Source organism: Cavenderia fasciculata (genome assembly GCF_000203815.1).
Source record: "Cavenderia fasciculata unplaced genomic scaffold Scf_Dfasci-G-b-143d02.r1-5, whole genome shotgun sequence".
Lineage (NCBI taxonomy): Eukaryota > Evosea > Eumycetozoa > Acytosteliales > Cavenderiaceae > Cavenderia > Cavenderia fasciculata.
In genome coordinates, this window is record NW_004457713.1 from 629,283 (window position 1) to 656,888 (window position 27,606).

Consider the following 27,606-nt stretch of genomic DNA (forward strand, 5'->3'; position numbering starts at 1 on the left):
CTATCTATCTTGTGTCTTGTATCGTTGTTTAATTTTAATAATATATGCTCTGAGGGATGATACTGTATGGATCTTGAAAAATGGGAGGGACAATTTTTTGTTTTCTAGTAAAACTTTTTAATAAATTTTATTTATTTAATAATAGTATTAATATTTTGATACCAAAGCTTGATTTCTATCCAACGAATGAAGGATACTACTTATTATATTTTTTAAAAATATTTTCTAATGATTCAATATTGAGAAGCTAAATTAATTTTAAATTAAAGTTTTATTTGTCTTTCTCTATGCAAATTAAAATATGCATATGATGATCTGAAGATGCTTTCATTCATTCGATTCAAACAAATATCATAAGATCGAATCATAGATAGATATGTTAAAGAGTACTACGAAATCGATTAGTAATGTGTTATCATTACATTTAGTAAGCAAGACGATTTGCATATCATTGTCATCATATACAACAACATCATCATCAATCAAATACAAATATAATAATAATAATAGCAATCATACATCATCATCGACTTCACAAATACTATCATCATCATTTTCATATCCCTCTTCTTACTGTAAAAGCAATAATAATAATATAATAACAAAGAGATACTATGCGAGTACAAAAGGATTAGATAAAGCAAATCTCTTCGAGTCGGGACAAGGAGAACAAGCAGAGAATATAACAATTGATGGATACGCAGAACAAGGGTTCTCAGTCAACAAAGTACTTGTACCAGGATCAATCGTAGCTACACCCACTCTACTATTACTCTGGGATATTCACAGTGCTCAAGATATTACATTGGAAAGTTTATCAATATTAAATATCATCGATCCTCAATTAGGTATGTAAAACATAACATACATACATTATGATAATGCTTATATATATTTAATGATCCTTACTTATATTTCTTTTGTTTTATTTTTAGAATTTGTAATTATTGGTACAGGTAAAGAAAGAAAAGCATTGGATGAACAATTGATAAAAGATGTACAGAAACGATTTGGTGTAAACATTGAGACGATGGCAACGATCAATGCAATTGGAACATACAATATTTTGGTGGAAGAGGGTCGACAAGTAGGTGCTTTTCTCATCCCACTCGAACCTTGCCGTGATGCAAGACAAGACTACTTGGTCACCAAACGAGAGTACCAAGAACTCAATGAATCAGTCACTTATTCAAAACATCAAAAACAAGTAATCAGTGATCGTGCCAAACGTGATCAACCTCTCTTTTTAGTTGATATTGATGATGATGAAAATAATAGTAATGATCACTCTTCTTCTTCTTCTTCTTCTTCTTCTAAGCCATCTCACTCTAATCCGGAAAAACAATTCAAAGCAACTAAAAATATACAAGAAAAGGCTCCATCTACTAAATTAAATATGCTTGGTAAATTTATGGTATGGACTGCTGAAACTTTTGGTGGAAGAGGAGGAGATAAAAAGAAATAAACCAACAACATGCAAAAAATACAACACATATTTGTATACTACAAAACAAATACACTGCAATGGGTGTGGTAGTGGGGGTTAGGGTTAGTTCATTGAAGTCAGTCACATGTTCAAAGAGTAACATATTACACTCCGAGTTACTAATACTCGCAACGAACAAATGGTGATGGTATAAATATCCATCGATTGATGAACAAACATTTAATCTTTTAATTATACAATTGTTATATATCAAGATGAAACTATTTAAACTATCAATAATATTATTTGTATTTTTATTCTTTTGTATCCAATTATCTGTTCAATATGATAAGGACTGTGGTATCCATGTTGGCAGTCTATGTCCAATTAGAGAACCTGGAGATGTTGGTCCATGTATAGAAACATGTGACTTTGGTTATGGTGATAAATATAGTCAATGTGGTCAAGGAAAAGGTATGAATTGGATATTAAATAATAATCAAAATAATAAATACAAATACAAATACAAATATTTATTTAATTAATTAATTTATTATTCATTTATTAATTAGTTTGTTGTAATACTGGATGTGGAAGAACATGTGTACAACGTAGAGAATGTGCATGGTCACCACCATTAGGTGGAAGAAGACCAAATTAAGTTAATTTAAAATAAATAAATAAATAATGTTTCTTTTTTATTAATATTTTTGATAGTCTTGCTTGGATTATAGATAATTGTTATGTTTAATTTTCATTTTATGTTACAATGTTACAGTGCAGCATCTGGGGATGTGAATAATGGATTTTCACCGGCACCTCTGGTATTCATTTCATAGAGTGGGTTGGCATTGACAGATGACATCTTGGTCTCCTTGTGTTCCTTCCAGTAGTCGTAACCCTTCTTGCCGGCAAAGGCAAAGAGGGCGGCGGCGGCAGCACCACCGATGGCGATACCGGCGATGGCTGCAGACGAGATGATACCACCCTTGGCAGCATCAGAGAGACAGTTGAAGGGAGTGGGACTTCGGTTCTTGGTGATACACTCGCCAGTCTCGGCATTACAGTATGCACGCTGACATTCGTCGTCTTCGGCGACACAAGTCTTGGGTGTGACGAGACATCCGATAGTCTTGTTGCAGGATGGGATGTTGCAGAGATCATCGCCGATTGGACAGACGACGGGGGTGGCAATACATCCTTTTACCTTGTCACAGGCATAGACGGTGCAGAGGTCTTCTGGATCTTGCTCGCATACTACATCGGTTGTGAAACAACCGTTGACAACGCCGTCACCGGTCAAGGTCGAGTTACAAGAGTCGATTGTACAGACATTGTCGTCGTTACAGTCGACTGCTTCGTGGAGACATCCAGTCTTGTCGGCCTTGCACGAGTCTGTGGTACAGGCATTCTCATCGTCGCAGAGGAAGGTTGGAACGCAGGTCTTGACATCGTTGACAGGTTGGCAGGTAAAAGTGTTGCATGGGGTGGATTGAGCTGCACACTTGTCGACGACGACAAGGCTACCCGACTGCGAGCAGGTCGAGCTGATACAATTGTTGTTTTCCAAGTCCTTTGGACAACACTGGTACTCGCATTCACCGGTATTTCCATTACATGTGCCGGTCGAACCACACAATGTGGCATTGGGTGGGGTGGTACAGGTCTTGGTGATAGTCTTGCAGTCGCCAGTCGATGCGTCGCAAGTAGCCGATTGACACTTGTTGGCTGGGTTGGTTGGTGTGCATGTCTTGGCAGTGTAGGAGCATCCAGTTAAAGTGTTGCATGGTTGAGCTACATGACACTTGGATGGTGGGTTATTACATTGTACTGGGATTGGTTTGCATTGTCCTCCAACATTACCCATGTTGAAACAGAGGTCGGCAGCATCAGCAGTAGCATTGATACGTTGATGAGTACAAGCCTCCTTCCAATTGTTTGGGTTGAGACCTGGAGCATTGGCAGGTGGACATGTATCAATAGTACAAACATCATTATCATCACAGCCATTGTTATTGAAACAACATTCACCCTTTCCATTACAAGCACCACAATAATCTGTCGATGCACAGTATGGTTCAAAATCTGTTGTAAATTTCAATGCTGATGATGATGTATGTCTTTCACAAAAATAGAAATCAAAGTCATAAATGTTTCCCTTTAAAAAAGTGAAATATAAAGTGTAAAGTAAAAAAAAAGTGTGTATTAGTATTTGTTTGTTTGTTTTTTTTTTTGGGAGTCCATTCTTTGGACTTGGTTTTTTTTTTTTTTAATATTTACAGCAACTAAACCTAAACCATTAACATTGATTGAACCATCAACACTACCATGTACACCACCTAAATCCATTACCAACTTGTTGTTGATAAAGAGGTAGACATCATCATCACCGAAAAAGTCGAATTTACCTTGATTCTTGTACTTGAATTGAGCATTGAATTTGAGACAGAAATGGAAGTTTTCTCTGATACCTCGTGTATCCTTGTCGTCACGTTTGAGTTCTGGATAGACGTCCCAACCGAGATTGTTGATGGGGAAGAAAAAAGAGTTGGCATAGACGTAACCTCTGGCAGTGTCGTCGTAGACGGCTTCGAGGTCTTGGACGATTTGGATGTTGACGTCATTGGTGGCTTGGAAGAATTGTGGGAATGTTGTTGTATTGTCGTAACATTTCTTTAGATCCGATGATTGAGAGTTGAGTACTGGAATCTTGGTGGATGGGTTAAGATTACTTTGAATCAAGCCCTTGGTCACTCCACAGTTTGGCTTCTGGAAGTTGGTGTTCTTTAGTGGATGATGATCATAAATCGTAACAGTCACTTTTATACTATCTCTTTGTGCATTGGTCAATGCAATCAATAAAATGAAAGCTGATAAAATTGTAAATAACAATTTCATCTTTGTTTTTTTTCTCTCTCTTTTAAAAAAAATAACAATAATAATATATTACAAATAAATAAATAAAGATAATAATAATAATATGATACAGATAGATAAAAATAAATATTTATAAATAGAGAAGAGACAGAGATAGAAATAGAAAGAAAAAATTATAGATTAAAATTAGAACAACAAAAAATAGAGAAACAAGAAGGGTCCTCCTGAAAAAAGAAAAGGAGAGTTTTCTTCTCTTCTCTTCAATGGAGTGACAAAGAAAGGAGGATGGGTTCGTATTTCTTGCTCAGTAGCTTTCTGGCTGGCCACCCCAACATCACTATCAAGTGAAAACCAACGAGGCCTCAACCCAAAAAACTCGAGAATCGAGCCCAACGACGAGTTTCATAAAATATCTGCCATCGAGGGAGTATACTTTTTTAAAACCATGTTCGACCAACCTTTTTTTTCAATTTTTTCGTGCCATGGACGCAGTGCTGCCCTGTCTCCTGGTGGCGATACACAAACGAAGCCTAAACCAAATTTGTTTATAACTACCCTTTCAGAGAACAATCTTGGTTTCAGTTATACCTTCCTTTTCACTCTGTCTCTATTTCCCCCATCACATTTGTTTATTTTTAGTAATTAAAATAAATTTGCTCTAGTATCTAGATTGATAAGGTCTGAAATTCGTAAACTTTTACGGGTATCTTGATGAACAACAAGCAAAAAATCCTTTATTCACTGGAAAGAGAGAATCGATCAACAGATAAACAAAGATTAGATATAAATAAATATGTATATTATATTATTATTTTTACAAGAGAGTAGTATATATAGATATAAATGATCAATTATTACTATTATTATTAATTATTTTGATTATTATTTACATTTTGATTTGATTTAATATTTTTTTTGTACAAAAAAGAGTTGATTGGTTGTGATTTATGATTAAACTATAGCTATTCTTTTCCAGTGAATAAAGGATTTTCACCAGCACCTCTAACATTATTTTCATAGAGTGGGTTGGCATTGACTGAAGTCATTTTAGAGTCTTTATGATCCTTCCAATAGTCGTAACCTTTTTTACCGGCAAATGCAGCGAGACCAAGGGCAACGGCACCTCCAATGGCGATACCGGCGATGGCTGCAGACGAGATGATACCACCCTTGGCAGCATCAGAGAGACAGTTGAATGGAGTGGGACTACGGTTCTTGGTGACACAGTCGCCAGTATCGGCATCACAGTATGCACGTTGACATTCGTCGTCTTCGGCGACACAAGTCTTGGGTGTGACGAGACATCCGATAGTCTTGTTGCATGATGGGATGTTGCAGAGATCATCACCGATTGGACAGACGATAGGAACAGCCACACAACTACCTACAGTTGCATCACATGTCTGGTTGGAGCACAAGTCATTTGGATCTTGTTCACAGATGATTGGAGTATGTGTGCAACCATTTGTCAACGAGTCACAAGTGTCAAGAGTACAAGCGTTATTATCATCACATGAAATGGGTGTGTAGAGACATGTATTGTTTGGTTGACAAGTGTCGACTGTACACTTGTTACCATCGTTGCAAAGAAAAGTATCGGTACATGTATTGGTGACATTGTTACAGGTATACAAGTGACACTCGTTTGATTTGGCGGCACACTCGTCCACAACTGTATACTTTCCATTGGTACAGGTCGAGGTGATACAATCATTGTTGACTAGATCTGTAGGGCAGCATTGGTAGCCGCACTGACCAGTATTGGTATCACAAACACCACTTGAAGCACAGTTACTTGGACCATCCAAACACTTTTTAATGTTTGATTCACAATTACCATTGCTAGGGTTACAAGTAAAGGTTTCACACTTGTTGTTGCTTTGTTGACATGCCCTGGGAATGTATGAACATCCAGAATCTGGTTTACAATCTTGAGCTATATGACACTTGGATGGTGGATTATTACATTGTACTGGGATTGGTTTGCATTGTCCTCCAACATTACCCATATTGAAACAGAGGTCGGCAGCATCAGCAGTAGCATTGATACGTTGATGAGTACAAGCCTCCTTCCAATTGTTTGGATCGAGACCTGGAGCATTGGCAGGTGGACATGTATCAATAGTACAAACATCATTATCATCACAGCCATTGTTATTGAAACAACATTCACCCTTTCCATTACAAGCACCACAATAATCGGTCGATGCACAATATGGTTTAAAATCTGTTGTAAATTTCAATGCCGATGATTTTGTGTGTCTTTCACAAAAATAGAAATCAAAATCATAAGTTTTTTTCTAAGTTGTTCAAAAAAAAAAATACATAATTATTAATTATTATTATTATTTTTCTATTTTCTATTTTTACTTTTACATACATTAATTAAACCTAAACCATTAACATTGATTGAACCATCAACACTACTATGTACACCACCTAAATCCATTACCAACTTGTTGTCGATAAAGAGGTAGACATCATCATCACCGAAAAAGTTGAATCTACCTTGGTCATTGTACTCGAATTGAGCATTGAATTTGAGACAGAAATGGAAGTTTTCTCTGATATCTCGTTTATCTCTGTCGTCACGTTTGAGGCCTTCGGTTAAATCCCATCCCTCATTGTTGATGGGGAAGAAATAAGAGTTTTCATAGACGTAACCCTTGATCTGGTCATCATAGGTGGCCTCGAGTGTCTTTTGGATTGGGATGTTGATGTTGGTGACGGATTGGAAGAATTGAGGGAATGTTGATGTGTTTTTGAAACAAGCCGCCAGATCTGATGATTGAGAGTTGAGTACTGGAATCTTGGTGGATGGGTTAAGATTACTTTGAATCATGCCTGGCTTCAATCCGCAATTAGGATCTTCAAAGTTTGCATTCTTGTCTGGATGATGATCATAAATAGTAACAATAACAGGTAATTTATCTCTTTGTCCATATGTAAATGATATTAATAATAATAATATAAAAATAAATCCAATTTTGGTATCCATTTTTTTTTAGAAAAAAAAAAAGAAATTTAAATAAATAAATAAATAAATAAATAAAAGGTATTGATCGAATTGAATTGAACAAATAGAATAAAGTATGAATGTTGACTATTGATTTAAAAAAAAAAAAAGGAATAACAAAAGAAATAAATAAATAAAAAAAAAAAACAAGTTGGATGGATGTGGATGGATGGGTACCGAGAGAGGTAGGAGGACACAGACACAATCACGAAACCAATACCTTAAAAATACAAAGTTCTAATAATAAATTGGTAAAGGAGGTAAAAAGTATTGTGATCCTCATTGAATCTCGTGGGCATGCCCTTACCCCCCACGTACCGTGAGTTATTTTGCGACAATACCTCTTTACCACTCACCAAACCTTGTGTTTCGATCTCATATTACCAGCTACGAGTTTCGTGTTGTTGTTTGTGTGTCTTTTATCTTTTGATTGGTGGGAGCGAGTTATTTTAAACATTGATTGGTGGTTAGTGATTGATTGATTAAATGAACAAACACACGATCATTCAAACAATCAAATCAATGATATGATGTTTGTTTATCTCGATCGATATGTACATATGTACAAATATATATCAAAGAGATATACATAATAATATACATAATAATAATAAAAAAAATAAATAAAACTAGGGGTTTGCAAAGATGAAGATGAACTACTCTGAAGTTAACCCACTTGCTCAAAGATTTAATTTAATTTTATTTATTTTATTTTTATAATCTTACATTTGTTACCTATACTTACTTAGTCACTTTTTCAAAGATGTTATTAGAATTACCATTTGAAACATTACAGATAATATTAACATTCTTGAATCGAAAGGAATTGGCAAGGTTAGAGATAACATGTAGTTTGTTTCAAGAGTTGACTCGTAGAGCATGGTATAATCTATTAAAGACTGATTATCTCTTAGTCTCTTTTCCCTCTTCCTCTTCCTCCTCCTCATCACCAATGATAGAAGAAGCAAAAAAGGAATACTATCAAATCTATCAACGATTTGAAGTATATGATGGTGTGACGATTGGGACGTACCAAACAATCAAGAGAATATGGGATCGTATATTGGACTGGGTCCACGATAACGATCAACAGTCTTTGCTGCGATTCAACAACACTCGGTTCAAGAACAATCAACAGGCAAATGGTTTAAACATAAATACAGACTCGTCCATCGAGTTTAGTATACCACTGCAACCATCGTCGTTTGTCAATCCTACACACCAACACAAGACTGCTAAAAAGGGAGAGACTGATTCGGCATTGACAGTGGTCCGAAAGATGCAGTTACCATCAGACTACCTAGTCAGCGTGATCATGGTCAACGGTCAAGAGGTTATAGGAGACCACGGCTTTTTCGGTACACTCGAATCGTACGGTCAACGCATCTCTAGTACACTGCTGTCAATCGAAGCGTCACACAAGATTTATGTAGCGCGGTTTGAACGATTCCGTATCAATTCAGACTCGATGTTTAGAAAGTTGTGGCCCATTACTTTGTGTCGTCAGACTCACCGTACCCATAATATGGTGATGGAGACTATTCAACTGACCGACGACCTAACACTCCAAGTTGGACAAATCGTCATCATCCCCTCCAACTCTAGGTACGCACCAATCATCGTTGCCAATTCATTTGCAGAGTTTCTCGATACGATGATCACTCGACTCGAAACACATGTCTATACACTCCGTGGCAACACCATTATCAGGTATCCCGAGACATCACCATACATCACCGAGACGGTTACCAATGGAGTACGTGTCAAAGGTAGTGCCGTCTACAACCCCAGTAGTGACCGAAACACCCGTCTCTTCTTTTACCGTATCACCATCTCAATGGATGCCGACGAGGATCCATCAAGATCATGTATATTAATCTCTCGTCATTGGGATATTCGTGATGGTAATGATGAAATTAATCAAGTTAATGGTCATGCTGTTATTGGTCAAAATCCTCTTATTAAACCTGGTACTAAATTGTAAAGAAATAGAAAAAAGAAAAAAAAGAAAAAGAAAAAAAAAAGAAAAAGAATTAATATATTTATTTATTTTTAATATGTTTAGTGAATATTGTAGTATGTGTGAATTAAGAAATGATAATGGTCAAATGAGTGGATATTTTTTAATGTTGCCTACCAATCAGAATGGTACACCTTATTCAGCCGTTCCGGATATTCAAGATGAAGAATCATGGGAAGATCCAAATCTACAAGATTTATTAGTTCCTGTAATCGTACCTCCATTTATTTTAACAATTAATCAAGTTTAATCAAAACTAAAAAAAAAAAAGGATCATCGATAATTCTTTTATTGTACAAGTAATATTTATTTTTAATTCATTTCAATTTTAGTTTCATTATTTCTTCTTAGGAAGAAATAACGATTTTGTTTTATAAAAATGGCAACAGCAATTAAAATGGCAGCACCAACAGCACCAACTACAACACCAACAATAATCTTCCAATTATTATCTGGACTGTTGGATGTACAATCTTGACCATAGCTTTGACGGTCAATTAGTAAAGCAGAAAAATCTGGATCTAAAAGACAAGTACGACATTGACCAATATTAATACCAAGAATAGCTTGTGATTCTTGGTTATCGATTTTGGTGATATTTAAAACTTCAGCCTTGCTATAAGTATTTCTACCATCTGCTACACTATAATCCAAGAATCGACCAAAGAATTGAGTATTATTTTTTACAACTCTTAAGTATTGAATGGAATCTGAATCTGTAAATTGTTGAAACGATTCAATTTGATTGACAGAATCATCACAACCAACAATAGCTTGTTGATTATTAACAATGGTAGAGAATACTACACGCAACCTAGTCAGTACAGATGTAAAAGGCCAATTGGTAACATTTACACTAATTTTGATTGATCCACTTGCCAATTGAATGGATTGTCCACCAAACTTTATGGTTCTAGATTGATTTGAAATTTCAAAAATCGAAGTTACATTGGTATTGATCAATTGTGGTATAAATCCTTCTTGACTATTATTTAAATGATTGGTCAAAAAGTAATTGATCGATGAATAATCAATCTTTTGACTTTCACTAACATTCCATTTGGTTGTATTCAAATTTCTAACAACATTATTTTCAATATCCAATTCTTGAATTGCTATCATTTTAAATGAAAATGAATAATCTTTAAATGAAAATGATGGTTCTTGATTATTTGGTTCAATTTCTATATTTGGATCTAAAAAATAGAAAAAAAAATAATAAGTAAAAATATTTTTTGTTTTTTTTTTGTTTCTATTTTTATATTTACCAGTTTTTAATTTACAATTATCAAAATAACCAGGATCACAAACACATTGACCATTTACGCAAGTACCATGATTATTACAATTATTTGTACGATTCATACAATCATCATTTGTTGGTTGTGCAAATGGAATTGAAATGGATGTTTGATAAAGACCATTTGGTACATCTACATTTAATACGGTTTGACCTGATGGTGGTTGATTTGGAAATTCACATTTTATATAATACAATGTACCATTTAAAATGGTACAACCAAAACTTGGCAATGTTCCATTTCTAATTGAAATGTATCCAAGTGATAATCCAGTACCAAAATAACCATTTAAAATTAAATATTTTGGTGGATATATTAAAGGTTCAAGTGAAATTGTTTCAACATAGGTTGCTAAAAAAAAAAAATTAAAATAAATAAATATAGAACATTATTATTATTATGTTAACATACCTTTGTTATAAGTAGTAGTAAAATTATAATAATCATTTGTAAAATAAATGGTATTATTATTATTATAGGATGAAAAAGTAGCAGCACATTGAATGACTTTTTCTACTGGATAGAATTTAATCAATTCACAAACTGAACCACCAACTGATATTCTTGGCATCAATTCTGGGTTTACCGTAGCAAATGTAATATTGAGACTTAGATAATTAACAGTTTGTTGAATATTTTTAATATCTTGAACTATAAAATAGGATTCTTGAACGAAAAATACAAAACTTGGAGAAGTTGGTGAAAATTTGATTGTAATATTTTGATTCATTCCATTTGCAAGATCCATTGTGAATCTTAAAATCTTATTTGGTTGGATTGCTAATATCATATTGGGAATATCTTTTCCCCATCCTAGTAGTTGACCTCTGACTTCATATCCACCAATTAATGATATTAAATTGAAATTATCAATTATTGGTTCTAAAATAAATAAATTAATTAATTAATTGAATGATTCTTTTTTGTTTTTTTTTTTTTTAGACATACGACAATCAATATTATTTGGTTTTGTTAAATCTGATAAAAGATTTCCAGTATAACACCAAAAACAATTTGGAACAGTTGTTATACCAGTTTGTGGGATGGATAAAAACCGAGCTGAACAAAATGATTCTGGAATGGATCCAGTAAGGCCTAAGTTGTTTCCAAATGTAATATAAGTTGATGGGTTATTGTCCATCAAGATGGCAGGAACAGTTGATGTAAGAAGGTTTGAACTCATATCAAATGATGTTAATGTTTTTGGTAGTGGTACATTTGGTATTGTCATAATTTTAGAGTATGAAAGTTGACTAAAATAATTAAAATAATTAATAAAAATATTTTGATAATTATCTATTTGTTTTTTACATACAATTGCATTAGACCTAAGGGATATTTGATTGATGAGATATCTGATATTTGACTATTTGACATATAACTAAAAGATGAAAAAGGGTCAAGCATTAATAATAATAATTTAAAATTAATAAATTTATCACTTACAAAGAATTTATGTTTGGAAAAATGGTTAGATCAGGCAATGTAGAATAATAACCTCCAACGCCAAGAGATGTAACATTGAGAGGGTGTTGAATGATCATTTTAATATAACCTGTTGGAGAACCAACAGGTTGATTTGAACACTCAATTAATCGTAATGGTGCTGTCACATTTACAATGATTGGTTGATTACATGTTGAACTAGCACTTATTATTCTAAAAGAAAAAAAAAAAAAAAAACAAATTTTTAGTTTTACTTTTTTTTGTATATTTCTTTTCTATTCTATTCTTACAATGAATATAAAGTTGGAAAAGAAGAAGATGAAATTTCCCAATTGGAAGCATAGTCGCATTTAATGTCTAGAATTAGAGTTTTAAGATCTGGCATGTATACTGTAGTGTTGAACCTTACACTGTTAAGACTAGTGATTGAAAAGTTGATTTCATTTAGTAGGTTGTGACTAAAAATATTTCCTGCTGAAACTAAATTGACTGAACTTATCCAAAGTTTTCTAAGTAGAGGTTTCCCAGCTGTAAAATCAATTGGAATCGATTTTATCGTATTATCACCAATAAGCTTGATTGATTCTACCAATGGTAATCCTTTCATCTTTGACAAGATATCAAATGAATTGGAATAAAAAGGTGCACCAGATGTTGAAAGTGTAAAAGTTAATAGATTTGGAAATTCAAATGTATCAATGTTTGGTGGTGCTCCTGAATTTACATAAACTGATTGAATATATATATCAACTAAAAAAAGAAGAAAAAGAATAAATATCTTACGATTTGATAGGTGTTTGATGATGATAATTTTTACATTGATGTAATATGAGTACTACCATCTTGATAATTTGTACATTTAACTTGACCACTACTACAAATAGATGTTTGATCAAGTCCTATCGTTGATTGGTATTGTTGTATAACCCATTGAATACTTTTTACTAAAAATAGAAATAAATAAAGAAATCAATGCAATGTTAACAACTGTATCTAAATCTCTCTCTCTGTCTCTCTAATACGATCTGTCATACACTCATTTGGTGGTAAAACTTGTGAATTTGTTAAACTATTACAATATAATAATAAAAGAATAAAACTAATAAATCTAAACATTGTGTCCTTAAGTTCTATCTATGTGTGTGTTGTTGTATGATTGCAAACACCTCGTTTTATCAATTTGCAAGTATTTCGCGGTTTTTTTTTTTTTTTTTCTCGAAGAAATCTTTATGATTCTTTTTAATATCAAATACTTACACCTGGTAATGCAATTGCAGTCTAAAATTGAATTAGAATAAGTATATTTAATTATTCAATAAATAATACTATTCTTTTTCTCTTTCTTTTTCTTTTTCTTTTTCTATTTCTTTTTTTTTTCAATGAAATTGATAATCTACGTTTAGCACGATGAATAAAATAATATTTGTTTGATTTAATAAATAATATTGATATGATGATTAGACAAGTACCACCAACAGTACCAACTACAACACCAACAATTAATTTCCAATTATCATTTTTTGATTCATCGTTGCATTGACCAAAACTTTTATGATCAATTAAAAGTGCACTAAAATCTGGATCCATTAAACAAATCTTACATTGTCCAATATTAATACCAATAATCACATTTGATTCTTCATCATTGATTCTGGTGATATTTAAAACTTCAGTTTTACTATAGGTTTTTCTACCATCTGATAAACTATAATCCAAGAATCTACCAAAGAATTGAACATTGTCTTTTAAAACTCGAAGATATTGAATTGAATCACGATCTGCAAAGTTTTGTAAAGATTCTATTGAATAACTTGAATTATCACAACCAACAATCATTTGTTGATTATTGATGGTTGTTGAAAAGACTAATCTCAGTCTTGTCATGACAGACATGTAAGGCCAATTGGTAACATTTACACCAATTTTAATGGCACCACTTGCCAAAACTATTTCATCTCCACCAAATTCAATGGTTCTTGATTGATTTGAAAATTCTATGGTGGTTGTTAGATTTAGATTTGAATAATCTGCATCTTTTGTAAATGGTGTCGAACCATTTGTAATATTGTGTAAATGATTTGTCAATTTATATTGAATCATTGTTAGGTCACCACTACTATTGTCCTCTACATCCCACGTTTTTGCAACCAATTCTCTTGTAATATTATTATCCAAATCCATTTCTTGAATACCAATAATTGAAAATGAAAATAAATAATCTCCATATTTTAAATTACTTGTTGGATCTGTATTATTTGATTGAAATTGTCCATTGAAACCATCATTTTCCTTTAATTTGCAATCATCAAAATAACCAACGTCACACTGACATATTCCATTTATACAAACACCATGACCATTACAATTATTTGTACGATTCATACAATCTGTAAAGGTTGGTAGAGGAAATGGAATAGACAAGATTGAATCTGATTTGAAATATCCTTGATTGGAGGCAAAATAGAGGGTTTGTGGACCAGGTTCTGGTAATGTATAGAATCTACATTTAATATATTCTTTACTTGCAATGGTAATATTACAAAATGTAAATTCCCTCAATTGTAATATAACACTTGCACCAGTTGTATTTCCAAAATAACCATATAAATTTAAAAAAGTTGGTGGATAATAATTTGGTTCCATTAATAATGATGTTATAATTGGATCTAAATAAAAAAATTAAAAATATATATTAATAAATTATTAAATATATATTATTTTGTTTATATTTTTTTTTTTTTTACCTCTATTATAAATAAACATAAAAGATTGATTAAAAAATTGATTTTTAAAAATAATTTGTTGTTGTCCGATTATTGGTAGAGTACGTAAAAGACAATTTAAACTTTTTGTTGAATTGTTGTAATTTATAATATCACAAGGTACATGATCTTGAGATGTATAAATGACGGTTGGTAAAAAATCTGGATTTATCATTTCAAATGTACAATTTAATTCTAAAATTGCCAAATTTTGATTAATAATTTTTACAGATTCAACATTGAATCCAACTTCTGTCACTATAAAATTAAATGAATAAGCAGATGTTGGTGGTGGATTGATTAGATTGATTAATCTTTGTTGTTTTGTTCCAAGGGAGAGATCCATTTGAAATTCAATTTTTCGATTTGGTTCAATTAATCGTCTTCCACCAGAATTTATATTCCATCCAATGTTTGAACCTGAAATGGTAAATACACCACCAATACTATTTAAATTTAATTGATCAATCTTTATCGCCAAACATTCAAATCCAATTGGTTTGGTCAATTGTGTAGATAATTTGGTATTGATAACTTGTTCATAAAAACACCACCAACAATCTGGTAATGAATCAATTCCAGTATTATCAATACTAAAACTATTTAAAAAACATGTATCATTTGGTGCTGATCCAACTATTAAAGGAAAAATAAAAAATATATAAGTAAAATATATATATATATATAATTAATTTTTTTTGTTTTTTCTTACCAATATTTTGATTACCAATTAAAGAAAGTGATAAACCCAATTGATTATTAATTAATAATCCTGATGGGATTGTACCAGACATTTGATTATTTTGATAATTGACATCATTCATACCATTTGGGAATGGAATATTTGGAAATTGTTGTAATTTTGAATCTGATAATCTAAAACTAGTGATTTTACCAAAACTTGAAATTGGCATACTAGTAAGATTGGTTTGATAGATTTGTAAAGTTTCCAGATTTTTATAAAGTGTCAAATCATTTGGTTGAAAATCCATCCCTTTACCACCAACCGACAACCCTCTTAGCGATAAAGGATAAGAAATGGTTGGATTAATTGAACCTGTACCAGAAAATGCATAAGCTCCAATATTCTCCAATGCTACTTTTATAATTATTCTAATATTACTTGTTCCAATAAAATCATTTGATGTCATTTCACTTAAAAATAAAAAAATAAAAGATTAATCAATCAGTAAATAATCTTTTTTGTTGTTTTATACTACACAATAATTTAAGAGAAGGAAAGGAAATTGGATCAATGATTAAAGTCATATTTTTTGAATTTTTTACTTGAATTGAAATGGAAGCTATATTTGGTAGACGTATACTTTTATCAATACCAACCCATTCAATATTATTTTGATACATTGTAATTGAATTTAATGAAATTGAATTGTTGAAAAAGTTTGGTATTGATGTTAGATTTGATAATAAATAAAATGTTCTAGAAAAAGATGAGTAAATAGTACTAATTAGTATTTGTTTAAAATTTAAATTAATTTGAATTATTAATTTACATTGTTTTTAAAGATGGTAGATTATTTGGGAAATTGGTTGGTACTATATCAATAGTCTTGTCATTGGATAATGTTAGAAATTCTAGTCTTGGCATATTAGATATCATATCAAGTGTATTGATACTAAAGTTTTGAACAAGACCTGAAAAAGTGGCTGTGATACTTTGTACAAATGGTAGATTGAGTGATTTCAATGTTGTATCTACTTGTTCACCACTATTTACAAATACTGTCTGTTGTCCAATATATCTAAAAAAAAAAAAGAAGATTAGCATACACACATATACTAGTTATATTTTAACATTACATTGAAACTACATGATAAGCATTATCATCATCTGCAACTTGACAATTAATACCAGTTGTACTACTGCAAATAGTAGATGTTTGTGAAACATCAATTCCTAAACCAAATTGATTATTTAACCATTTTATACTTGTCACTAGAGATATTCAGAAAGATAAGACATGTAAACAAATTAGATTAAATTGTTAACAATGAATCTCTCATGTGTGTTATTTGCTTGTGCAAAAAAAAAAAAACAAAAAAAACATACATTCATTATTTGGTAATATCTGTTGTGATTGTATTATCAAAAATAGATTAATAAAAATAAATAGAGAAAAAAAACTAGGTATTCTCATTCTATTTGATTTATTATCTCTTCTCTCTCTCTCTTTTTCCTTTTTTTTTTATCTCTATCTATCTCTCACTATTGATTGTTAAGATAGATGAATGTCTCGTTTTGAACCCAAAGTATGTTCAAGTGAGCTCGTTGCTATTTTTCGATCTATCAGATTTTTTTACAAAAAACTCGAAAAATGCTCGAATCACCAGGATCCTGTAAGACTTTTATACATTCCATTTTCTCTGATCCAGGTATACATCACTCTCTCTATATATATAAACATTCATAAAAAGAAATGAAATCGGTGTTTTTAAGATATGGTTTTGTCCAATTTCAACCAAACCTACCAAAAGATAGCAACGACCAAGTACTATGTGTTCCACATAGTTTCGACAGCAAAAAAAAAGTACTGTCGATAAATGTAAAAAGTTATCTCCCTTGCCGGGAATCGAACCCGGGGTGTCAGTGTGAAAGACTAAAGTGTTACCGACTACACCACAAAGGAATTGAGTTGTTGTGTGTACAGATCACATTTTGGCCTATTTATAGGCCGATTGGCCCCCAGTTTGGAATTTTTCTGTATAGAGAGAAAGAGATAGAAACCGAGATTACGTATAGAGTACTATAGAACTTCACTCAATCATCAACTATCTTCAACTATCTTTTATCAAACATTACTATTTCTTTTCACACTCACTAAAAGACACAACTAATTGCCCTAGTGTGCCCCCTGGTTCAATTATTTATATCATTATCATTATTATAAATAAGGGGCGCGAACAAGTCAATACAGTTTGAAAACAGTATTCACATTACTATTACAATTGAAATGAACATCATCAACATCTCATCAAAACATCAATCAACAACATAACAATACGAACAACAGAACGATATAAGATAGATAATCATGGTGTAGACACAACCACCAACCATTACTCGACACACACACATACATATGGATGGTGACACTGGGCACTCTCCCCAACAGTCACGATCTGGTCACTAATCTGACAAAAGAACTATGGATCGTAACTCACAGAACCGTTCAGCCCCCCTCGATGCAACAGGTAAAGAAGCTTCCCGTCGTATTGATGAACAAACAGAACTAATAGCTCCCACCAAGACTTGCCATTTTTGCTTGGATGGAAATAGAACAGACATTTGGCACCCCAAAAAACAGATTGGACTTGCTTCTTCTTTGGAAACTCAGTTCCCATTGCTGGTCAAACAAAGACTTCAATCAATAAAACTTCGCAATCGAAAGAGTAGTGCTCCACCCTACAGGTGGATGCCACGAAATGAGATGCTTAAAAAAAAAGGCCGATTGGCCCCTTAGAACAAGCAACAATCCAAAACAATCCAACATGCTTGACACTATACAATAAGATACATGATCAACGTCCATAAAACATGTATCATAGACATGGACAAACCCCCAGAACAAATTAACTTTAATTTTTCCTGAGATAATCTTTATTTCTTGCTGGTCAATTAAAAAGTATAATTAATAAAACTTTGTAACTTCTGAGTACTACTCTTCCCGATAGGAGAGAACAGGAAAAGAATTACTTTAAAAAAAAAAGCCGATTGGCCAGATCGTCAGGGGACCCAGTCGCTTCAATCTGTGTATCGTGTGGCAAAGATGAATCTTCCAAGCATTTGTTCTTTCAATACAAAGAGACCACACTACCAGTAAAGATACTGAAAGAGGTTACTTCTGCCAACAACATTACATCACCAGTTTGGGATATCACCCTCCTCAACCTCAAACAACCTCCAATGACTATAAACTTGATTGCTGCAACACTCAAACGAATATGGTTCCGACGTAATGATCTACGTCACCAAAGAGATGAATTACTGAACAATATCTGCGAGCTAGATTGCTAAATGATATGCGACATATTATAAAAGTAAACTGGGACAAGACGTTAGAATTATGTAATCGATGGCATTTGGCTCTAATGAACCAAACCGACGAATCAGTAATACATACGATTACAGAACGAATACAAACTATCATCCTTCGATTCTCCTCCAACTACAACCATCCTACTGTCTACAAGATCGCACTACCTAGTCATTTGGAGAGGTACAAGACTCTGCGTACACTACATCTATAATCGATCACCTCAACCTCATTCCTCTCATCCTCCTCAACACCTTCATCATCTTCTTCTCTCTCTTCATCTATCAATAATAATATTAATAATATAATAATTTACTAAATAATAATAATAACATAGAATAATTATATAACACAATATTACAGCCTATAGTGCTGAGAAAAAAAAAAAAAAAAAAAAAAAAAAAGCGATATCTTTAACCAATTTATTTTTAGAACAAGCAACAATCCAAAACAATCCAACATGCTTGATACTATACAATAAGATACATGATCAACGTCCATAAAACATGTATCATAGACATGGACAAACCCCCAGAACAAATTAACTTTAATTCTTCTCTAGATAATCTTTATTTCTTGCTGGTCAATTAAAATGTATAATTAATAAAACTTTGTAACTTCTGAGTACTACTCTCTCCTATCGGAAAAGAATTACTTTAAAAAAAAGCCAGCACCAAAATCCAACCAAGTTTTGTGGGACACTAATAGTCATGAAGCAGCACTTGGACAAGTACCACACTCTATGATTTCTCCAAGGCGTTTGATTCAGTCTCTCACCTCGCCATCCAACGAACCTTGACCAAGATGGGTGCGCCACTGATCGTCAACGCTGTTATGTCCAAGTCCGTGTAAGAGTAGGAGTCTCGCTGTCAGAGCCACGAAGCAAGGCGATCCAATATCACCGACGCTATTTGCCCTCATCGCCATCTAACTATTATCAATAAAGACTGGGGACTATCCGACCGTGTACCAAATAGCCACGCATGTATGACGACGTGGTACAAGGCTGAGTATTTAAGAGAACTCGTAGAGAGAGATAGGTTGTTCATTCGTTAGTCACTATTTCCCCACATATTACTATTGTTTTCTATCACTTGTAATCTCTACCTTTGCTAGTTTTAGTAGTAGTAGTATTTTGTTTGTTCATTGATTGTTCTTGTATCTTTTGTTGTTGTTGTTGTTGTTGTTGTTTAAGTTGTTCAGAAGTTTGTCTGGATTGAGATACGAAACCTATCATCTAGGATTTATGAGACCAAAACTCGAGCTTTTTTCGTTTTTCAGTTGTTTCCTAATTGGGGTTGGTGGTTCCTAAAGAGAGATAAAATACCACAACCACCAACTCCAATTATGCTGTGAGATATATTGTTGTAGATCAAGATCATCTTCCATCCAATAAACTAGACAGCTACTCTCCCAGATACATCAAATTTAGAGAGAAATCAATTAAAAATAATGCATACAAGAGAGGATTTAAAATAAAAAAAAAATAAAAATTCCAAAAAGAGGAAAGGAGTACAATTGTTGGTGTCAACATTCGTCATGCACGGTTCAGTCGACAAAAAAAAACGAAAAAACGACTCATATTAAAGCTAGATGATTCAACCCCTGTTCCTAGCTTTTGTCGATAGTTTATCTTTGAATTAAATAATTCATCTTTATCATCATCCTCATCTTCCTCTTCACTATCATCATCCTCTTCCTCTTCTTCGTCTTCTTCAATGGTAGGTTGATCAAACATAGGTTGCATAGATGTATGTATCTTTAGATTGTCAATGGGAGTTGGTGGTATACCAGATGCCTTCTCCTTTTCCATTTCAATCTCTTCTTGTTCACTTTCATCATTGGTTTGAATGGCGATGAATTTGGTGACTGTGATGCTAGAACAGTGAATCTTTTAACAGTACTCTCTTGTGACGATTCAATAGTACTACCAGATGCGCCAGGTGATTTCTGTGATGGCATTTCTGTCAATTTCGAAGAGATGAATTCTTGAGTTGAAAGACCATTATTACTCTTGCTATTATTATTATTATTGTTATTATTAATTCCAAATTTTGTTGTTGTTGTTGTTGTCGTTGTTGTTGGTTTCATTTCAACATCTTTATCATCTTCATCCTCATCATCTTGATTGTCTTGAGTTGCAGGTGGTATGGTAGTTGATTGATTCGATTGTGTAGAAGAACTTTGGTGTTTCTCTTTTTGAGAGCCGACTTTTAAAGACGTCAATGTCCATCTCTTGTTCTTCGTCTTGGTCAAAGCGAAACACTTGTGATACTTGGTGTTGTTGTTGTGTGCCGCCGCCAGTTCCCGATGAATCATCAACAGTCTGAGAGGCAGCGTTTAAAAAGCTGAGTGGTTGGATGGCAAAGCCAGGTGAAAAGAAATCAGGTATCTCTGTCTTGTTTGCATAATCTGTGAATATGTCAACTTCTTCTAGCTCTTCTTCTTTTTCATTGTCATCGTTGTCATCATCATCATCATCATCATCATCATCTCCACTACTACTACTACTAGTATCATCAATCTTTTTCGAGGTAGTATTATAATCAGCCTGCGAGTTTTCAATGATATCGTCTTGATCAGACTCTGTTGACTTTTCAGTTGTAGTTGTTGGTGTTGTTGTTACAGAACTAGTATAGAATATCCATTCTAATAACTATAAACTATTCATATAATCTAATAAATAGAATAGTTAGTAAACTGCCACCTTTGAGATTGTTTGCGACCCACTAATTAAACAATCTCTCTGTCTAAATATCAGGATAATCTATTGTGTATACATACATATAATATCTATCCCGATTGCTATGTCTTTTGGGATCATACTACACTATCAAATACAACAATTGATCTCTCTCTATACCCACTGTGGAATATATTGGTATATACCAAGTGATTGTTATAATGTTGAACTATGATAACTGCATCATAGTATTATTATTGTGTCTACCCGCACTGCTATTGTTGAACCTTTCCTTCTATCCTTATAATAATAACTATATAGTTATTGTTGTGGTTGAAAATCCAAGGTATTTGTCTTTGAATGTTGATTGTCGATTTAAATGTTTACAAAAAGTAAAAGCAAAACGAAAAAAAAAACATTTTTGAGTGTTTATTTTATTTTAAATTAAACTTATGTGATGATACAAACAAATATTATAACAATCTTTAGAAATGTATATTTAAAACAATTGATATTTAATAAAGTAAAAGAGATATCAAATCAAATAGCAACGAATATACAACACAATAAATGGGTCAACAACAAAAGACTAGTAAATAGATCAAAAAGTGGAAAAGAGATTAGTAGTAATAATAGTAGATTACTTTGTATGATCACAAACTATGCAATGTCATGGGACTTTATCAAACATTATCTACCACCAAGAGACAGTGTATTGTTGGATAGAAGGGTACAAGCAATCACACAATACTGTACACATCCAAATGCATCACTGTCAACACTATTACATCTATTGGAATGGTCACCAGACTATGACCCTTCTTTTATCACGACCAAGATGAAATGCATCTTTCGTACAAGTCTATCCAATATGATTGCAAGTGTTGGTCATACAGATATACTTGATCACCTTTTAAAAAGATACCCAAACAAGATTGATTTACAACATGTCATTGATGTGGCAGCTGAAAATGGTCATCTTTCTATTATTGAATTGGTAAACAAGTACTGTACGTGTAATAATTTATTTTAGTTTCTTCATTACAATAGAACTGAAGGATGTACAAAATTAGCATTAAAAGGTGCTGCAAGATTTGGTCATTTTGAAATTGTTAAAGTAAAGTTAAAAAAAAAAAAAAAGAATAATAATAAATTAATTTTATTTATTTATTTATTTTATAGTTTTTACATTTTAATAGAACAGAAGGATGTGATCAAGAAACAATGGATCAAGCATCATCAAATGGTTATTTTGAAATTGTAAAGGTAAATTAATATTTAAAAATTTTAATATTTCTTTTTTATTTATTTATATTTCTTTCTTTTCTTTTTATTTATTTAGTTTTTAAATTTAAATAGAACAGAAGGATGTACAACAGATGCAATTGATAAAGCATCAATTAATGGAAATTATAATATAGTTGAATGGTTATATTTTAATCGTACAGAAGGGTTCTCACAATATGCAATCAATTTTGCAAATAGTTTAGAGATATTATCATTTCTACAACGCAACTCGACACACCATAGTAGTAGTACTACAGAAGCAATGGAAATTTCAGCATTAAATGGTAGATTAGATATGGTACAATTTCATCATAAATATTTATCAACAATGGAAAATATAAACTATAGCAAGGCAATCGATTATGCATCATCAAATGGACATTTGGATATTATAAAAGTAATTTAAAAATCAAAAAAAAAAAAAAAAAAAAAGTTTATATTAATAATCTATATTATTTATTTAGTATTTATTTAATAATAATAATAGAAATATTTCATGTACAGAGATGGCAATTGATGATGCCATTTTTTATAATCATTCATTGGATATTATATCATACCTAGTTGAACAATTAAAGGCAAAATGTTCATCACATGCAGTTGATCGTGCTGCTGAATTGGGTAGACTTGATATTATCCAATATCTTGACAAACACTATAAAGAGGAAACATCTATTTGGACATTTGGTGCAATGAATTATGCAGCTCAATTTGGTCATTTTGAAATTGTTAAAGTAAGTAAAAAAAGTAAAAAAAAAAAAAAAGAATAATCATTCATTTATTTTGTATTTTTTAGTTTTTACATTTTAATCGTACAGAAGGTTGTACTGTTGATGCAATGGATCAAGCCTCATCAAATGGTTTTTTAGAAATTGTAAAGGTAATAGAAAAAAAAAAAAAAAAAAAAAAAAAAAAGAAAAATATAACTCTTTCTAAATTTATTTTATAGTTTTTAAATTTAAATAGAACAGAAGGATGTACAAATTATGCTATTATTAATGCCTCGAGAAATGGAAAGGGTAAAGTGGTTGAGTATTTATATGAAAATGGCCAATCTGGGGGATGTACCAATCAAGCCTTATTTGTGGTAAAAGGAACACACAAATATTTGAGTGTTGTAAAATACCTATTTGCAAACAACATTCTAGACAATCAACACATTACAAATGATGTCACCAGTTATTATTCGACCCGTGGCTATTATGAAATTTTGGATTTTGTATTGTCTCTATAGAAAAAAAACAACAGCAATCAATTGGATTTTAATCATTGTATCAATCAAAATTTGATACAATTCTAGACAGTTAAATGAGTAAAAATTATAAAAAAACAACAAACTTGAGCCCGCACAATTCTATCAGGTCTGATGATTTTGACTTTTCACAAATCTTTGTTTATTTTTAAATTAATGTTTTGTTGTTTGATAATGGTTAGGATTAGTTTGGAAAGAGGGAATGCGGTAGGGCAGCTAGATTACCCAAATGAAAGAGAATTTGCTAAAGTGTGATATCAGTTGGAGATGAGTGGCAGACCATCGATCAGATTGACATTTAGATAGCTTGGAAGTTTAAGATATTCTAGATGGAATATGGTTTTGGATTGTTGCTTGTTCTAAAAATAAATTGGTTAAAGATATCGCTTTTTTTTTTTTTTTTTTTTTTTTTTTTTTTTTTTCTCACTAGCACAATAGGCTATAATACTGGGTTGATATAATTATTATTATTCTTATTATTTAGTGAATTATTATATTATTAATATTATTATTGATAGTTGTAGAGAGAATAGAAGAGGATGGCGGTGGTGAAGAGGATGAGAGGAATGAAGCTGAGGGTGAACGGTTATAGATGAAGAGTACGCAGAGTCTTGTACCTCTCTAAATGACTAGGTAGTGCGATCTTGTAGACAGTAGGATGGTTGTAGTTGGAGGAGAATCGAAGGATGATAGTTTGTATTCGTTCTGTAATCGTATGTATTACTGATTCGTCGGTTTGGTTCATTAGAGCCAAGTGCCATCGGTTACATAATTCTAACGTCTTGTCCCAGTTTACTTTTATAATATGTCGCATATCACTTATCAATCTAGCTCGCAGGTATTGTTCAGTGAATGGTTCATCTCTTTGGTGACGTAGATCATTACGTCGGAACCATATTCGTTCTAGTGTTGCAGCGACCAAGTTTATAGTCATTGGAGTTTGTTTGAGGTTGACGCAAATATGGCACCAACTCCGAAATTACCATACTTGCGGTGAAACCTTAAGCCTTGGGTGCGTCCAAGACCGACTGCCGCTCTCAACTCTCGCGCCGATTTACTCCCCATTGTGGACACTCGTCTTTACGTGTTGCATATTGTATTTGAGATGTCAGATGGCTTTCTATCGCGACGGCCCAGTAGGTCCTCCACTACCTTCCCGTTACTTGTTGCAGTCTGGCTACCCAATCTCCTGCTGAGAAGGGGAAACTAACCCGGTCATCCTTCCGTGGGGGTGTCCTGTCTCTAGATCCCTAGAGTCGGATGGTTTTTCTCCTCAATCCCCCCAATTGTGTCAAGTTAAACGTTGGCGCCAAAGGTAAAGTTCGAGGGCAGGATTCGAACCTATGACCTTTACGTTCCCGGGGTAGCACACTCCCGACTCACTTGCCACGCCATGCCCCGATGGTGAAAATTGGGGTCAAAACGACCAAATTAGTTAATGAGAACATCTAAAAATTGCTCGTTTAGCTCAGTCGGTAGAGCACGGTGCTAATAACGCCGCGGTCGCAGGTTCGATCCCTGCAATGAGCAATAATAATAGTGTTTTTTTCTGTGCCGAGGTTTTCTCGTTGGCCTTTTTTTTTTGTTCTTTCTGCATTCTCTACACCTGGTGCTACATTTATATCCAACTTTGGTCAAATTTCATTAATTAAATTTTGATCACCAAAACATAGTAAATGGTTGAGAAAAAAAATCCAAAAAAAAAAAATAATAATAAAATTTTTATCACTTTTTTTATATTGAATTCTTTTTCCTTTTCTATTCTATTTGACTCTATATTTAGTAGACTCTTTCTAACATCTTTTGGTAAATTTAATTTTTGTTTAAAATAAATTTTAAGAAAGTTATTCAACTTTTGTTTTACTCTAAACAATCCAAATTAAACCAAATATTTTTAACACTTTTTACAATCTTTTCCTTTATTTTTCCATTGACTCTATAATTACTAAACTCTTTATAATATCTTTAAATGAATCTACTTTTTCTTAAAAAATTTAATTCAATATTGTTGGAAGGATTTACATGAACCAACCAAAAGAGGTTTTGTAAAGAATTCAACATCAAACAAAATAAAAATTTGTTATTAACCATTTTTATAAAAAAATGAACAGAGATTTTGACAACTGGACTATGGGAACTGCAATTTAGTCGTTGGTTGCATGGAAATGACAGTGGGTGTAATTAAGAATTCATTTTTAACACATACTAACCCCACAATGAGAGGGAGGTTAATTTCGTACTAATATACAGGAGTTGGATTTCCTTTTATATTCTGTCATATATAAACTGGAACGACTAGTCACTCTCAGAATTTTTTGCCATTTTAAAAAATTACAATTCATTTGGTAGGTTTGGTGATCAGAATTTATCGGAATTTGACCAAAGTTGGATAGAAATGTAGCACCAGGTGCAGAGAATGCTTTACTAAACTATGCTCTATCTTGTCGAGGGCCCTACGATATAGATAGTAATAGGATAGTAATAATCAAGATCTTATATAAACTATGGTTAGTCTTATAGATTGTATAGTGTTATATAAAATGTAATAATAATGAATGATGAGAGCTGTTGCTCGTTTGTAGGTGCGTGAGAATTGGGATTTTGTAAAAAAGGTCCATTCTCATTACACATTCCCTACCAAGCTAGAAACAATGTTTCAATTGAATCAACTTGATAGATACTTATTTTTTTTTATGATTTTTGGGGTTGTTCTTCAACTGGTATTCATAGGCTTCCACGAGTGATTTAGTCTTGTTGTAAGCCTTGAGAACGACCTCATGTATCCAATTGTTGTGGTCTTCATCTAGTCCATCATACTTTACCAAGTATTCGATTCTAGATCCGCGTCCATACTTTTGGTTTCTTTTCCCAATGATTTCCACAATGTCTTGTACGTCAGTGTCGACGCCATCTGCATCCATAATATAAATGTCTGATACATTTACTGTACGGTTTTGACGATCGCCTTTACGGTTGTTGATTTTGATTGATACATTGGTTGGGCTGATAATCTTTGTAACTTTGAAAGGACCAGCATACTTTGATCTCAACTTGTAGTCGTTTTCGTTCAGTTCTGTTTTATGTGTATCTAGAACAGCCCGCTTGACTTTAACCAGGTCACCAATCTTGTATTCGCATGACTTGGCTCTTCCTTTATCGTATTGTATTTGATTTCTGATCTGAGCTTCCAGCATGTTTGATTTCGCCATTTGGCGATAGGTTTCCATATTACGACGATAGTCGCTGAATGGCATGCTCAGTGCATTCCATGGCATAATCGGTTCGCGATTTGATTGGGTGTATAGCCGGTGCTTGTGTTGATATTATTGTTAATAATCGCTTCGATTATTTGGTAGTCCCTTGCCCATTGGTTTTTTTCATTAGACATTTTTCGGATTGCACTCAAGATTTGCTTGTTGATAATCTCGGTCTGTCCATCAGCCTGGGGCCGATGGGGTTGAGTCATTTTTAGTTGAGTACC

General features: G+C 32.8%; 8 protein-coding genes and 2 non-coding genes across 10 annotated transcripts; 4 read left to right on the top strand and 6 right to left on the bottom strand.

Moving 5' to 3' along the window:
* Positions 1-376: 376 nt before the first annotated feature.
* DFA_02464 (uncharacterized protein) lies at positions 377-2,087 on the top strand (the record flags this gene model as incomplete). Its single annotated transcript, XM_004366792.1, has 4 exons — positions 377-848; positions 936-1,414; positions 1,702-1,900; positions 1,999-2,087. The coding sequence occupies 4 exons, from the start codon at positions 377-379 to the stop codon at positions 2,085-2,087; spliced, it is 1,239 nt and encodes a 412-aa protein (XP_004366849.1).
* Positions 2,088-2,198: 111 nt separating this feature from the next.
* DFA_02465 (uncharacterized protein) lies at positions 2,199-4,324 on the bottom strand (the record flags this gene model as incomplete). The annotated part of the gene is made up of 2 exons (XM_004366793.1): positions 2,199-3,584; positions 3,707-4,324. 2 exons carry the CDS (start codon positions 4,322-4,324, stop codon positions 2,199-2,201), a joined length of 2,004 nt encoding a protein of 667 aa, XP_004366850.1.
* Positions 4,325-5,265: 941 nt separating this feature from the next.
* Positions 5,266-7,301, bottom strand: DFA_02466 (uncharacterized protein; the record flags this gene model as incomplete). Its single annotated transcript, XM_004366794.1, has 2 exons — positions 5,266-6,603; positions 6,684-7,301. The coding sequence occupies 2 exons, from the start codon at positions 7,299-7,301 to the stop codon at positions 5,266-5,268; spliced, it is 1,956 nt and encodes a 651-aa protein (XP_004366851.1).
* A 781-nt stretch (positions 7,302-8,082) lies between these two features.
* On the top strand, positions 8,083-9,589 carry DFA_02467 (cyclin-like F-box containing protein; the record flags this gene model as incomplete). The annotated part of the gene is made up of 2 exons (XM_004366795.1): positions 8,083-9,299; positions 9,385-9,589. The coding sequence occupies 2 exons, from the start codon at positions 8,083-8,085 to the stop codon at positions 9,587-9,589; spliced, it is 1,422 nt and encodes a 473-aa protein (XP_004366852.1).
* A 62-nt stretch (positions 9,590-9,651) lies between these two features.
* Positions 9,652-17,228, bottom strand: DFA_02468 (uncharacterized protein; the record flags this gene model as incomplete). Its single annotated transcript, XM_004366796.1, has 16 exons — positions 9,652-10,535; positions 10,608-10,991; positions 11,052-11,522; positions 11,589-11,893; positions 11,956-12,021; positions 12,087-12,299; positions 12,377-12,836; positions 12,926-13,030; positions 13,340-13,364; positions 13,413-14,752; positions 14,831-15,484; positions 15,561-16,003; positions 16,071-16,289; positions 16,363-16,611; positions 16,670-16,805; positions 17,171-17,228. 16 exons carry the CDS (start codon positions 17,226-17,228, stop codon positions 9,652-9,654), a joined length of 6,012 nt encoding a protein of 2,003 aa, XP_004366853.1.
* Positions 17,229-17,424: 196 nt separating this feature from the next.
* On the bottom strand, positions 17,425-17,496 carry DFA_02469. The gene has a single exon. It is a non-coding gene; the product is annotated as a tRNA-Glu (tRNA).
* Positions 17,497-18,801: 1,305 nt separating this feature from the next.
* Positions 18,802-21,689, bottom strand: DFA_02470 (uncharacterized protein; the record flags this gene model as incomplete). Its single annotated transcript, XM_004366797.1, has 7 exons — positions 18,802-19,035; positions 19,105-19,184; positions 20,011-20,140; positions 20,471-20,707; positions 20,737-21,096; positions 21,125-21,559; positions 21,684-21,689. 7 exons carry the CDS (start codon positions 21,687-21,689, stop codon positions 18,802-18,804), a joined length of 1,482 nt encoding a protein of 493 aa, XP_004366854.1.
* A 354-nt stretch (positions 21,690-22,043) lies between these two features.
* On the top strand, positions 22,044-24,107 carry DFA_02471 (uncharacterized protein; the record flags this gene model as incomplete). Its single annotated transcript, XM_004366798.1, has 7 exons — positions 22,044-22,583; positions 22,620-22,703; positions 22,769-22,852; positions 22,929-23,270; positions 23,338-23,607; positions 23,670-23,753; positions 23,823-24,107. The coding sequence occupies 7 exons, from the start codon at positions 22,044-22,046 to the stop codon at positions 24,105-24,107; spliced, it is 1,689 nt and encodes a 562-aa protein (XP_004366855.1).
* A 498-nt stretch (positions 24,108-24,605) lies between these two features.
* Positions 24,606-27,379, bottom strand: DFA_02472 (uncharacterized protein; the record flags this gene model as incomplete). The annotated part of the gene is made up of 4 exons (XM_004366799.1): positions 24,606-24,746; positions 26,072-26,109; positions 26,556-26,578; positions 26,943-27,379. The coding sequence occupies 4 exons, from the start codon at positions 27,377-27,379 to the stop codon at positions 24,606-24,608; spliced, it is 639 nt and encodes a 212-aa protein (XP_004366856.1).
* On the top strand, positions 25,583-25,655 carry DFA_02473. The gene has a single exon. It is a non-coding gene; the product is annotated as a tRNA-Ile (tRNA).
* Positions 27,380-27,606: the final 227 nt, after the last annotated feature.